The sequence below is a fragment of the Myotis brandtii genome, unplaced genomic scaffold, assembly GCF_000412655.1.
Source record: "Myotis brandtii unplaced genomic scaffold, ASM41265v1 scaffold53, whole genome shotgun sequence".
Taxonomy (NCBI): Eukaryota; Metazoa; Chordata; class Mammalia; order Chiroptera; family Vespertilionidae; genus Myotis; species Myotis brandtii.
This window is the reverse complement of record NW_005369942.1, coordinates 7,205,910-7,220,773: the sequence shown is the minus strand read 5'-3', so window position 1 is coordinate 7,220,773 and position 14,864 is coordinate 7,205,910. Positions and strand designations below refer to the sequence as shown.

Here is a 14,864-nt window from a genome sequence, read left to right as displayed (position 1 = left end):
TCCTTCCCTCTCAGAAAATCAATGGGAAATATATTCTCAGGTGAGGATTTAAAAAAAAAAAATTAGATGTTTTCTTTTATACCCTTGATAATTATCTCAGCTTCTCCACACTTGAAGCCCTTCCTCTTATTTTTTTAGTCCTCTGACTAACTTATTCTCATTCTAAGCCTCCTGATCTAGCCTGGGAGAGACTTTTAACTTTTTCTCTTCTAGGTAATGATCTCTCCCAATAGGATATTCCTGCGTTGAATGCTGCAGTAATTGTCCAACCAGTGGCTTACTCCGTCTTCCCCTCCTTCATTCCCACATGAAAGAACTAGTCTTGTATGTTGGTTTCCTTTACTCTGGCACCTATCTCCAGTGATGCTCAACTATTTAAAGGAAAGAACTCAGAACTCTCAGCTGGCACTCACGGGCCTCCATTAAACCACAAACCGTTTCTCTGCCCTCCCCTTCCACAGCAAACCTAATCCACTTTTTTTGTTACACCTGACACACCCTTTATTTCAGTGATATATTCCCCTTTACAATACCTAATCTTATACCCCCTCCCCATTGCTAAGTTCATTCCCCATTCAAGAATTTACTCATGCTATTTCCTCATTGAAAGTACCCTTCTCTCTCCAACCATCCAAATTCTGCTACCTTCCAGTTCCTTCTCTAATACTACCTCTGTCCCATGTCTGAGCCCACACTGATCTCTTTCTTTGCATTTCTATGAACACCTTGCCCATACCAATTTTGGCCTTTTATTTTATGCTTTTCTTGACTATTCTGTTCTTGAAACTCTCCTTTTGGTCTTAAAATTTCTCCTTTTGCCTCATTTCTTTTCTGACTCTTCCACTCTCCTTTTCCTCCTTATGTGCATGCCTCCCTGGATTTGCACTTTCCTACTCCTTTGAACTAGGCATGGCCTATGAAGTAGAAGTGATCTTTGACATTTCCAAGCAAAAGCTTTAAGAACCCATGTACAATTTCTCAGAAGGTCTCTTTCCTTTGACACAGTGATGTAATGTTTTAGTTATCTATTGCTGTATAACAAACCACCCCAAATTTAATAACTTAAAATAATAACTATTTGCCCTAGCTGGTTTGGCTCAGACTGAAGAGTTTCAGGTTTGATTCTGGTTGTGGGCATATAGTACTCCATTATAGGCTCGATCCCTGGCCCAGGTTGGGGCAGGCAACCAATTGATGTGTCTCTCTCACATCGATGTTTCTTTCTCTATATTTCTCTCCCTTTCTTCCACTCTGAAAATCAATGGGGAAAATATCCTCAGTGAGGATTAATAATAATTAAAAACCCCACCAGTAACTATTTTATTATCTCAGATGGTTTAAAAAACCCAAGTTGAATGGGTTCATGGACAGTTGCCTAATTTTGCTTGGGGTCTCTCATGTGGTTCCAGCCAGGTATTGTCGGGGCTGGAGAACTGGGATGCTAGAATGGCCAAGTCTTTCTCCTTCCCAGTGTTATTCCAGGGCCTCACTTCACATTGGCTTCTCCAGCAGAGCAGCCTGGTTTCTTACATGGTGGCTAAGGACCCTCAAAAATGCAAGAGCAAAAGCTTCCAGGTTGTTTGTAGGTCTTGGGCAGGGAAATAACACATTCTGTTGGTTAAAGCAGTCACAGGGCCAGCTCAGTTTCAGGAGAAGGGGATATAAACACCACCTCTTGATGAGAATTGGGGAGAAAAATGACAGAATTTGTGGCCATGTTTAATCTACAGTAACAGCAATGTCTCAAATAGCGGCTGTTCCCATCAGATAGGGTCGTAGAGTCAGGACAAAGTAGAAAAGAGCCCTTGGCTAACATATATGGCAGTATGAATGAGAAATACATCTTTGCTATTCTAAGTCACTGAGGTGTTTGGTAGAAACAAAGCCTAATCTATACTAATACACAAGTGGTACCAGAAGTAAAGCACTGCTATAACAAAAAAAATAAAATATGTCACATTCACATATATGGATATGTTATAAATGTTAGTGGTTGGTGGTTAGGCAGCATCCAGCTCTGATTCACTTAGGAATCTCCCAGCAAATCTAATTCAGAAATTTGAGCTCAATAAATATTTCTCAAATAAGAGAGACTGTTTCTTGTAATTCTGTTATATTTCCCAATTTTAGGGGAAAACACTTCTTTCCCACATCATATGTTTCTTGAAGCATGGAGGAGGTGCCACTCACATAACACTGATACTTTATTCCAGTGCTACTAGCAAGTTTCCTGATGTGTAAGTTTGGCACGTGCAATCCACTTTCTTCTTATACCCTTTCTCATGGGAGCCAGCACCACACACAGAAAGCATGCTTTTGGCTCTGCTGCTTCATACCACAAGTTTCACAGGGGCCTGCCCATGCCAAGGGAGGCCTGGAATAAGCTTAAAAGATAGATCCTCTGGGGGAAGGGAAGCTTCAGTTTAGGAGCTAAGTTCACTGCCAGGGAGTGACAAAACCTCTTATTTGAACTTTAATTCACAAGAGCAAGAGAGTTCAATGTTGGACATTAATAATTGTGGACTTTAACACAAAAGTTGGTACTGATTACTTTGGGCTCTAATTTAGAACAAGATAATTTAATCTCTGAACTTTTCATTTCTCTCTGGCTAATTCATGTTGGGAGGGATTCATAATCAAATTGAGGCAATCTTTTTGGCTCTTAATTTTTAGAGTATTTTTATGTTATCATTTGATCTTCTTTTAGAACTTCTGATTATATTGAATACGGTAGTGGGACATAATTTGAGATGGCAATAGGACAGGTTGTGAATTATATATTGCCTTGGGTTTCAAATAGCATTAGAGCTGAGTTAATTGGTGTACTATTCTGACCCATTCAGGGCATTCTGGGAACAAAACCTATTTTATCAGGGGCCCCCAGGAGATCCCTCAAAAGATGAAATCAGTATTAGAGAAGTATTCCTTATGAAGATGGGAGCAGGACTACCCCAATTGGCTGCTGACTTCTTACCCATAGGGGATAACCATATCTCAGTGGGTAAGCTGAAAGGGTTAAGATAATGGTCTTTATACATTTTTGCTGACATACCTTTCTAAAATAATTTCTAAGTCGGCATGTGAAATTTTTTTGTCCTAAGTTTAGTTGCAAAAGATATAACTTCTGTTGTAATATAAATATGAATATTTTAAAATAAAAAGGGTTATGCCACTTAAAAATGCATTTCATGAAATTAAATCCCAGAGAAATGAAAACTTACCATCATCCATTTTTACAGAAATTTTATATTATTCTTTTTTCTCTTTGAATTTTCATTCTACTTCCTCACAGACATTTTAAAAATATATTTTGTATCCCCCTAGTACCCTCACCCACCCCACTTCCAAAAAAATTATTGGATTATTCTTACAAAAGTAATACATGTTCTTTGCAGTAAGCCTAAGAACACAGAGATGTACAAAGAAAAAGTTAAAACTTCCTCCTTTCCACTCATCACCACACACATACATACACAGTGTGCTTTAAAATATATATATACTTTTAACTAAAATAGATCTGTGCTGCACAATGTGTACAGTTCTCCCCATTCTTACCACCACTCCCAAAAAACAATATCATGGACATCATTCCAGTACCTGGTAGATGTCAGGCACCATGCTTTATCTCATTTACTCCACAGCTACCATATGAGGTAGGTACTCTTAGTCCCATTGGGTGGACAAGGAACTGAGATGTGATAAACTTTCCAAGGGTCACACAGCTAATGACTGTGAAGCAGCAGTTTGAACTTGGGCAGTGTGGCTCTCAAGTCTACAGTGCTAGCCACTCACTGCCTTTTAATATCTCCCAAATAATGTTATTTTTGTTTTTTTAAATAACTGCACCATATTTATTTGGTTATCTAGAATTTATACAATCATTGTATCGATAAATGTTGAGTTTTTTTTTATTATTATTTTTTGTTTTTCCCACTACTTAAAATGCCTCAATATGAAATTCTCGCAAGTGGGGTTGAAGATCAGAGGGCATGCTTATTTTATTATACATGGCCAGATTATGTTCCAAGGTGTATGTAACATTATTATTTTTTTTAAAAATAAATCCTTATTGTTCAGATTATTACAGTTGTTCCCCCCCCCATAGCTCCCCTCCACCCAGTTCCCACCCCACCCTCTGCCCTTACCCCCCCACTGTGGTGTGGAGCCACGTAAAGGCTTTTTAAAATAATGTATCCTCTTATGTTTAAAATGAGGATTTCGCTACCAAAACTGAGGAGAAAGCAACACTACAGCTGCTCTCGCCCCTCTCGCCCTTCGGGTGATAGTTGTGCGTGGGGCTGTGAGCTGGTTTGCAGGCTGTCGACAAAGCCGTCTGGGCGGCTGGCGCAGCTCCACTGGCTTCCCAGGGGCCGTTGCAGCCTCACAGGGGCTGTCGCAGCCTCACACATCCTCGCAGGGGGCATTGCAGCCTCGCAGGGGCCATCTCAGCCTCACGCAGCCTTGCAGGAGGCGTCACAGCCTCGCAGGGGCCGTCGCAGCCTCACGCAGCCTCACAGAGGCTGTCGCAGCCTCGCAGGGGCCATCGCAGCCTCGCATTTGATCATTTTGGGGGAGGGATGTTTATAGAAGTAGTAATGTTAACCCTTTTTCTGACATGTGTATTCATTCACCTTTTGCTTTTTTAAAGGCATCCTTTTCTTTATAGAAATGCTTAATTTTTATGTGGTAATCTGTTGGTCTTTCCCTTCATGGCTTTTGGGCTTCCTGAAATTGATAGGCAGCTCTCTTCATTAAGGATTGGACAGCTAGCCACCACTCCCCTTGGAGAGTGCTTGATGGGCTTTGATAACTTTTGCCTAAAGCTCTTTTTAAAAAAAAAACATATTTTATTGAGTTTTTACAGAGATTAAGGGAGAGGGATAGAGAGTTAGAAACATCAATGAGAGAAACATCGATCAGCGCCTCCTGCACACACCTAACTGGGGATGTGCCCACAACCAAGGTACATGCCTTTGACTGGAATTGAACCTGGGACCTTTCAGTCCGCAGGCCCACGCTCTATCCACTGAGCCAAACCAGTCAGGGCGCCTAAAGCTCTTTTACGTTTGCTGCTTCTTCCCACTCTCCTAAGGATTGCTTTCTCTTGGGATTTGCTATTACATTCAAGCAAAGCCATTTTGGCCTTGGTGTCATTTGTCACTTATAGAAGGGGTTTGCATGTCTTTGCTTTATTCGCTATGTGCTAATTTTCAGTTTTTCTCTCCTAGTTTTAAGAAGCAATCACCATGAGGGTTTCTATTTTATGTTTTGAGTTTTGGGTCATCTTCAGCCTCTGGGTGCTTACGATTTTTTAAAGGCAGTTTAGAGGGAAGATATGCACTTGGTACAAGAACTGTGGATGGTGAAGATAAATTGGTAATGGGGAGGTTTGTGGGTTTGAAAGTGGATTTGACTCTGTCTTTGAAGCTGTATAATCCAGATGAGGTTGTTGTAAACCTCAGGGCCCTTTTCCATAAAACTGAAGTGATAGTCATACTGCTCTGAGGCCACTTTTTGACAGTGCAGGTTGGTCTCTTAACAGTTAATTTAGAAGTTTTTTCCTTTTTGGTCACCTTTCAAGAATATGTAATTTGATGAAGTCAGGCCTTCACAAATTACCTTGGTACTCCTTTTGGCAAAACAAACTCTTTTGATTTGCTGTCAGTCCATCAAAGAAGGATAAACTTTTTTGGCTTTAAAGACTAGAATCCTTTACAGAGTCTCTGGAATGAGCTGCCCATGTTTCATTATTGAGAAGAGAAACACTTAAACTCTCAGTGGAAATTAAATTTGAGTTTATTTTACACAAACCATGGCTCAGCTCCAAGGCTCTAAGACAGAGCATGCGTGGGTGGGGGTGGACACTAGAGAAAAGAGTCTGGCCTGCATTTGGGTGGATTTCAAAATGTGTACAGAATTTGTTCCAAGCCTTCATTAATGGGCTCATTGAAAAGCAAGTTAGAAGGGACCTAGAATTAACCAGGCCTGTGCCCTGCCCTCAAACTGGTGATCACAAAACCAGTTAGTGAAGGTAGTTTGTTGATTGCTCATTTGTTAGTATTCCTAGATGGTAAGTACTGGGGCTGAGAAGCTAAATAGAAGAAGGGGTCACAGGAGAATTTATATCTGACCCTGTGTAATGATCTGCCTTCTTCTTTGCCTCCCACTTGATATTTAAGGCGGCATAGACCTGCTCTTAATCTGGATCCAAGAGACAAGGGGAAGAAGGATTAAACCAGCAGCTCCTAGCTTAAAAGTCTTGCTGTCCTTCAAGCTCAGGCCTTGATGGGTTCAGACTTTATGCAGGGATTTAAGTCAGCTAACATATTTGGATGCTAAGTATAAGATACTGTGTGGGATGGTGAGTGTTTATATACAAGAGAGATGGAGTGAGATGGAGGTGGAGGAGAGGGAAAAGGGGGTGAAGAAGGAAGGCACAGTTCTTCCCCTCAAGTAGCAGAGGTGGTTAACTCAGATGTCTAGGATACCAGGCACATTTAATGGCTTTGCATGTGTAAGAAAAACAACATAGTAACTAAGATAAAGGACAAGAGAGACTGTGTCACTGACAGTAGGAGGTGGAGGTGGGGGAGAGTATGACAAATGATAGTGTGCATCTCTATTTAACAGGAGCATGGACCAGCAGCATCAGAATCACCTGAAAACTTGTTAAAAATGCAGATTTTCAGCCCATCCCAGACTTACTGAATCAGAAACTCTGGGGGGCTAGGGTTCTGCAGACTGTTTTAATAGTCTCTCCCTGTGATTCTGATGCTCCCTGTAGTGATTGTTGCCTTGTGGTAATTTGAACTCAGTGTTGCTAGATCTTTGAATTTTTTAAGAGAAGGTAGAAAACTAAATTTTTATGGACATTTCCTGAATTTTAAGTGTCAAAAAATGAAGAGAATATATGTAATTTGCGGGGGGTGCGCTATGTAGGCCACACTGTAGGCCAAAGAGAATACATCTGTGGGCCGTGTGGTCTCTAGGCCTCCAGTTTCAACTTACAATACAGTGATCAAATATCTTGTTGACAGTGGAATAATTGAAAATGCTGTCAGACTAGAGGCATGATTCTCAATGTGTTTGTGGGCGTGGGTGAGGCAACAGGACATTAGAATCTGGCAGGAGGGGGCTTTTAAAAGCTGCATAGATTCTGATAGTTTCTGAGCCCAGGTGCTTCCCCACCTCCCTCCATAGCGAAAGAGCTTCCCTTAGGGGTACAACAGAGGAGCAGTCTGTGTCACAGTTCTAGAGCACTTAGTCAGGTCTTCATGAGCTGCTTCCACACGTGTCCTTTCATCAGGTCCTTACAATCTTGTGCAACAGGTATGACAGGTATTGTCTTCATTTAGAGCTGCCGAAATACACTGAGTGATTTGCCTAAGGCAGCCGTGGGCAAACTACGGCCCGTGGGCCGGATCCGGCCTGTTTGAAATGAATAAAACTAAAAAAAAAAAAAGACCGTATCCTTTTATGTAATGATGTTTACTTTGAATTTATATTAGATCACACAAACACTGCATCCATGCTTTTGTTCTGGCCCTCCGGTCCAGTTTAAGAACCCATTGTGGCCCTCGAGTCAAAAAGTTTGCCCACCCCTGGCCTAAGGTCACACAACTTGCAAGGGGGTAAACGTGAAACTAGATATCTAATCTTATTTCTAAATTAGAGTTTTTATCCCATATATTATTTTAAGTATGTATGTGTATTTGTTCATTCAAATCACCACAAATTCTTGAGAGGATGTAATATGGCTCATTTCAATGACAGGTGATTGGTCTTCCCATGTCCTGTGACCAAGCCCCAGCTTTTCCCCTCCCAGATCTTCCTTTTGCCTCCTGTGAATCCCCCAAACCAGTTGCTTGTTTTGAGACCCTTCTCCATCACCACTTTTGCTTCTGACCTCTTTCTAGTTACAGGTTTGGGGTCTCTCTGTTCTGGCTTGTCTTGCCACACACTAAGCCTCATGGGGATACTCTGAGCCCAGAGCTGTCCCCAGTACAGGTGATCTGTGACCTGGATGTCAGTTGTCAGGAACTGGATTGAGTACCCTCATTTTACATAGATTGCTGAATATCTGGCAAAGCAGTGCCTTTCTGACACATGATAAACTTGGGTGATAGACAACATACATCATCGGGAAAGCTAGAATTTAGGATTCTTCAAATATCCTCCTGAGTCTAGCTTAAAACAAAACAGTCATGCAGAGGGGCAAAAGGAAAAGAGAGACACAGAGAGAAAGACAGAAATGGGAGCTACTTAGTGAGCAAGGAAGCACTGCAGTGCAGAATGCTCAGTACAGCCCTGCTGTGGGTATTTGAAGGAGGAAATGGAGAAGGTGCCTTTTGCCAGGACCTTGCTTTGCTCAGGGCTGGCTTTATGACAATTTTTTACTGGGGATGGCAGATCACCATTGGGAAGGGTGTGTTTCAGCTTTATCTTGGATGCTTCCTTACTTTACATGACAATTCAGAAACTATTCAACAGTTTAGTGTATAGATTGAACCGCTTCCTTTGCATGTAATGAAAGTTTTATTTAAAGTCCTAGCCCTAGCTGGTTTGGCTCAGTGGATAGAGCATCGGCCTTTGGACTGAGGGGTCGTGGGTTCAATTCCGGTTGGGGGCACTTGCCCGGGTTGCTGGCTTGATCCCCAGTAGGGGATGTGCAGGAGGCAGCCGATCAATGATTCTCTCTCATCATTGATGTTTCTATCTCTCCCCTCTTCCTTCCTCTCTGAAATCAATAAAAATATGTTAAAAAAAAATAAAGTCCTCATAACCATTTTCACTATTTTTCTACAATAGGAATAGTCAAGTGAGAGTTGTAAATAGTTTTTTTTTTGGGGCCATTTCTACTTGGCAAAACAGTTCTTCTGAGACAGACAGAAAAGTTGTCATCTAAGATTCTTGCCCTTTCTTGGAAAGTCAAGTAAAAAACAACAAAATAAACCACCTTACACTTTAATACAAATTTCAACCATCATATTTTTAAACATTGGGAAAGGTGTGTAAGTTCAGTTTTTCCCATTGGCCTGGACTCAACCACCTGTCTTTGTCTTGCACGGTCACAAGTCCATAAACAAATGCTCCGGAGGCAAAGGTCCTTTAGTCAGCTGTGATAGAACAGGAAAGTCCTCATGAGCATGCCAGACAGGACAGCGTGAGCTCAGCCACACCTGCCTGGAGAGCAGCCTTATCGAGGACCCTCAGGCAACAGTGTCTGTTGTCTATCTGTGAGCAGCCGGTCTGCAAGTCTTCATGGTTTCTTGTTTGGAGTCTGTATCTTTTCCTATCTCTGCCATTTATAGCTCCTGACCATGATTCTCCCCTTTGTCACAGGGCTGGTCTCCAGCCTCTCACTCTGATACTAGTTGTTCCTACTCATTCACAGGTCCCCCAGACTCTCCTTTCTGGAGCCTGGGATCCCCTTGGCCATAACTCTCCCCATTCCACTTTTATCGAAGTATGAAAGGATCATGAGGCCCATAAATCTGTGACCAAGAGCCCTGCTCTCCTGGGAAAAGGTGCCTAGAACTAAGCAAAGTGCACTTTCTGGAGGCCCAGGTACCCGGCCCCAGGCAGCAAAGATGGCGGCAAAGACCCTGGCCACCTGTGCACAGTGTATTCCTGTGCTGCAGGTCCTGTCCACTCCTCTCTCTTTCATCCTCACCTCCTCGACTTTAACCTCTCCCTTCCCTCTGCTTCAGAGACTTCTGTTGTATAGTTTATGTTTTTCAGAATGTCCAGTGCTATTTTAATGAACATTTAATTCTGTTTTCTACTGTATAAAGTACTTGTTCTGATACTGGGATATGACTCTTAATGCCTGTATTATTTCTGTCTGAAAATGAAGTTTATGACAAAGAAATATGTTGATGGAATATGATATCTTTATTAACAGAAGTAATTAGTAAACTGACTCAACTGTTATTAAGGGATATTTTAATTTGCTTTTTGACAAGATAATGATGGGTAAATAGTAAGTAATGCATCAGCAATTGTTAATTTTTAGTTATCAAATCCATCCTATATAATAAAGAGGTAATACGCAATTTGACCGGCACGCCCTTGCACAAAATGGCCGCCCTCATGTGGTCACAAGATGGCCGGCAGGGGAGGGCAGTTGGGGGCAATCGGGCTGGCAGGGGAGCAATTAGGTGTTGATCAGGCTGGCAGGCAGAAGGGGTTAGGGGCAATCAGGCAGGCCGGCAGGTGAGTGGTTGGGAGCCAGCAGTCCCGGATTGTGAGAGGGATGTCTGACTGCCAGCAGTTGGACATCCCCCAAAGGGTCCCCAGATTGGAGAGGGTGCAAGCTGGGCTGAGGGACATCCCCCCCCCAGTGCACAAATTTCGTGCAGCGGGCCTCTAGTATTAAAATAACAGTAAAGAAAATAAGTATAGAAAAACTGCACTTATAATTCTACCATTCCAGATAATTACTATTTTTATCTTCCTGTGTTCTCTTCCGGAAGTAGGCTATGTACTTTGGCATCTGCCGATGGGGTTCCCAAGACACTTCTGTGGTGGAGGAATTCTTGTGAAAAGTTGTATTCCATTTGACAATTGTACTTGACACTAGCTCTTAGTAACATCCACATTTTGACTTGCTGCAGTAACCAGCTTTAGTCTATTATCTCAGAACTATGGCTGATCATTATAATGTTGAGATTTGTGTGTGTGTGTGTGGTGGGGGGGGGTGGCTACAGCACGTGGGAGAATAGACGTGTGACAGTAGGTTTTCATTGTATGTAGTGAGTCTGTGTGTATTAATAGGCCTTTACACAGAAGAGCTAAATAATTCCCTCCTTATCTTGACTTACTGTGTTCTGTTGATGTCATGGAAAGTTCAAGATAGGCAATGGATGGGCCTGAAGTAATAATCTACCTTATCCTCCAAAAGGGATAGCAATGTACATTCCGAAACTCAGTGGGGAGAGAAACAACTCCCTCTGGCCTCTCCCTCTTCCTAGTTTTCTTTCTGAAATTGCAGATTTCTTATCTTGGTGTTTATAAAACTTGCCTGATTACAAAAATTATCTGAAGTGCTGGTGAAAAACATAATTTCCTGGTCTTTTCCCAGACCTATTGAATTTGAATTCTGAGGGACAGCTTTGTTTAAACAGATACCCTGGTAATTTTTATAATCTATGCAAATTTGGCAAACAGTAGTTTATTTGAAGCCAATTTATAGCTGCTGGGTCACACATTTGTTTAGTCCACTTTATAAGAGAGTTGGCCATCAATTCCATCCTCAGGAGACCGACAGCTGTGGGTCCTGTCCTCTCACTCCAAGTGGCTATGGCCATGGCTCAATGACATATAGCACAGGGCAGGGGGATCTTCCCCACCCAAAGCCATCATACAGAAAACTACCACAGCCTTTAATTTGTCTCTGTGAAGAGGGAGAAATAAATAGATGGGGTTATTTTCTCTGTGTCACTTGCAGTTTTGGAATTCTGTTCCTTACTGAAATTATAATTATGGACATCAGTGTGTGTGTGTGTGTGTGTGTGTGTGTGTTTATAATTTTTCCTTAGGCTTTTTTTAATGTGGTTGTTGGGTTATTTTTAAAAATATATTTTTATTGATTTCAGAGAGGAAGGGAGAGGGAGAGAGAGATAAAAACATCAATGATGAGAGAGAATTATTGATTGGCTGCCTCCTGCAGGCCCCTCACTGAGGATCGAGCCTGCAACCTGGGAATGTGCCCTGACAAGGAGTCGAACTGTGACCTCATCATTCATAGGTGGACATGCAACCACTGAGCCATGCCAGACGGCCTTATTGGGTTATTTTTAATTGTTTATGCACTGAAAAATTGCTCCCTCATTAATCCCAGTGGTATTAATTTGAAAGTTAAGCAGAGTTTATGCAACTCTGGGTCATTGCCCAGATCTGGAGTAGTATTCCCTGAAGTAGGCTGGGTCCCTCTCACACTGGGGACCAGGGCCCTCCTGCTGTCCTCCTGCAGCCACACTGTCTACTTTCCACTGCCCCCTTCCAAGGCAGCATCCCATGCTCCCTTTTACGTTTTTTCTTGTGTCAAAGATAAAATAGAATAATAACAATAAATCATAATCCAGTAACTCTTATCTTCCAGATTTGGTCATTTCAGCCAGCTGGTAGAAAGAAGGTAATAGATGAAATGAACTCATGCCATCGTGTCAGCTACTGATTGGTGACTTACTTCATTAACAAACTATCCCAAGGACGTTTACATTTTAAGACAGTGCTTGTTAAGCTAAAGAGTACCAGGTAGTTTTAAAGGAGAGGGGAAATTTGGGGCAAAGGGATCTTTAAATCACACCACAAGGGTCATAGTTCACTCTGATACCCGAGGTCAGCTGTTGCTCTTGGAAACGTGTTGATATGGTGTTCAGCCAAGAAGGCTAGGGAAATAGGCTTGAGTCTGGTTAAAGGGCAAATTCAGACCTTTCTCCCCACTCCCTTTGTCTCTCTGATCTCTAGAAGGGCATTACATGAGTGTACTCTCTGCAAGGTGGGTTGTCATGGAAGCAAATGGATCACCTGTGAGTGCAGGGTCCACCCCAGCAGAGGGAGCGTCCATCCCCTGCAGAGCCAGGAATTGCACAAACCCAGTCAGGGTCCTCACATTTTCATTATTTAAGGCTGATGACTTGTGGACTAAGTGGGTGTCAGTTACAGCCCTTACATGTAGACAGAATCAAGAACCTTTGGCACAGGCTCTTATCACTGTGTAAAGGTGAAAAATTGATTGGAAGAAAATGTAGTACTTTATTCTGCCTCGTGTCAGTTGAAAGTTTAGTCTGTGTCACCAAAATAATAAACAAATCCAAATCCAACCAGACAGGCTTTTTTTTTTCTTCATTAAAGGATTCTGCATTAGGAAATGAAAATGTTTGACAGAGTAAATGCAGAATGGATAACAGAGCAAGCATATGGTATCCTCGCATATGAAACCCTAGTCATTCATCAAGCTGTGTGGTGTGACATGTCTGCTTCCTGCTATCCTTGTGTCCTTAGGTACTGTGACTGCTTGGTGATGGGACAGACCTATAGAGACAAGGCTGGACATGTCTCTCTTGAATTTTATTTTCCACCCCTTCCCCACACATTTATACTTCCCATATTAAATGAAAATCCGAAATGTTGGCAACAGAACTTTGATGGGCCTGATTTCTCTCATCTATGAGGTGTATGGGATGAGATTCAAGAACTCTTTTGGCTCAAGATTAATGATTAAATATTCCAAAAGACATATTTTCCTGAGTGCCTTTGATTTATTGTAGTGTTTTAAGAGACTTTGAGTTAGAGTGTTTAAATTACTTATTCTTCAACTGTATTGGAAGAAGTAAATGTAGATATTTTATTATGAAATAGTCAATAGTTTATCAGTAATAGCTGATGCCTCTAGGTGCCAGGCTCTGTTCTAAGTGTTTTATGTATATATCGTATCTAGTTCTCATAGCAAGCTCATGAATGATTGCCATGTTGTGGCCATTTGAGATGGAGAAACTGAACCACTGGGGTCTTGGGTGGCTTCAACAAGGTTCTATACTGGCTAGTGGAGCTGCTGGGCTATGGGTCTGGGTGGCATTACTCCACAGTTTTCATGCTTTAGTTGAAACTTTACTGCCTCCCCAGCAAACAGATGCCTAGAACAAACTGCAACTTAGCAGGACAGTTCCTCTCTAATATTATGGGAAGGGGGCCAAAAATAACCTTTGCCTTATCTATATAATTTGAATTTCTTTTTTTAATGATAATGTGTTTGTATATTACTGAATGCAGTTGAAACTGTATAAGTTAAAATTGTCAAAGTCCTAAGTCAGGTTATTAATTTCCACTAGTTCACTACCACCTAAAAAATTTTTTTAACTAGAATCTTAAAGCTGGTGGGTAATTTAGAGATCATTGGACACAATCCCCTTGTTTTTCAGATGAAGAAACTGTTGCTCAGTGACTTACTGAACAAATTAGTGACAGAGCAGGTCTGCTGATGCCCAATTTTGTACAATTTCTACTGCATACCTTACGTGGAGTAAAACATACAGCTCTTAAATGAGCAGTTTGAATTTCAACAAATGACTCTACACATGAAACCAATTAAAAAGCCAAGATGTAGATCATTCCCATGACCCCTGGATATTTCATTGTGCTAGGCATCTTTTTGAAAACTTTTCCTTTGTTCATTAGTGTATGTTAGTAAGAATTTAAGTGCTTACATTTCATATGTGTCCACACATTTTACAGTTCTCAACAAAGGCACACCTTAGAGTGTGGATTCTTCCTTCAAGACAGAACCAGGGTTTTCAAAAAGTCCCATGCTCTTCTTATCTTTTACAAACCAGTTTCTAATGCTGAAGTTGCTAATTAGTGTTCCTTGTTTAGAATCAATTACTCAAGTTGGTCTTTAGCCTGACGTAGTTATCATTTCATACAAAATTATTCTTCCATCATTTAATGCCCAAGCTCCGCAGACATATTTATAGTCAAAGTACATGTCTTTTTTTTTCTTTTAACCAAGCAGTTTATATGTTACTAGAGGCCCAGTGCACTAATTCATGCACGGGTGGGGTCCGGCTGGCCCGGCTCCAATCGGGGTGGATTGGGGCTGGGTCTGTTGGGAGGAGACCGTGTCGGGAGGAGACCGTGGCGGAAGGTGGGCCAGCTGGCCCACCCCTATTAGGGCCCAATCAGGGCCGGGCCAGCTTGGGAGAGGGGCTGGCCATGAGGAGGGCCTATGGGTGGCGGGTCGGTCGGCCCTGCCCCTGAATGGGGTTGGGGGCCAATCGGGGGTCAGTGGCTGACCAGCCCCACCCCCAATTGGTGTGGGGGGGTGCTGACTGGGGGTGGGGTTGGCTGGGGGAAGGGCCTTG

The 14,864-nt window shown here is 42.1% G+C and overlaps 1 protein-coding gene and 1 pseudogene across 1 annotated transcript in view; one reads left to right on the top strand and one right to left on the bottom strand.

Moving 5' to 3' along the window:
- PGRMC2 (progesterone receptor membrane component 2) overlaps positions 1–3,618 on the bottom strand; it is a 22,795-nt gene extending 19,177 nt beyond the window's left edge. The window contains exon 1 of the mRNA XM_005877776.2: positions 3,598–3,618. Within this exon, the coding sequence (XP_005877838.1) occupies positions 3,598–3,618 (21 nt within the window). The remainder of the gene's footprint in view (positions 1–3,597) is intronic.
- Positions 3,619–3,648: 30 nt separating this feature from the next.
- LOC102264169 overlaps positions 3,649–14,864 on the top strand; it is a 20,531-nt pseudogene continuing 9,315 nt past the window's right edge.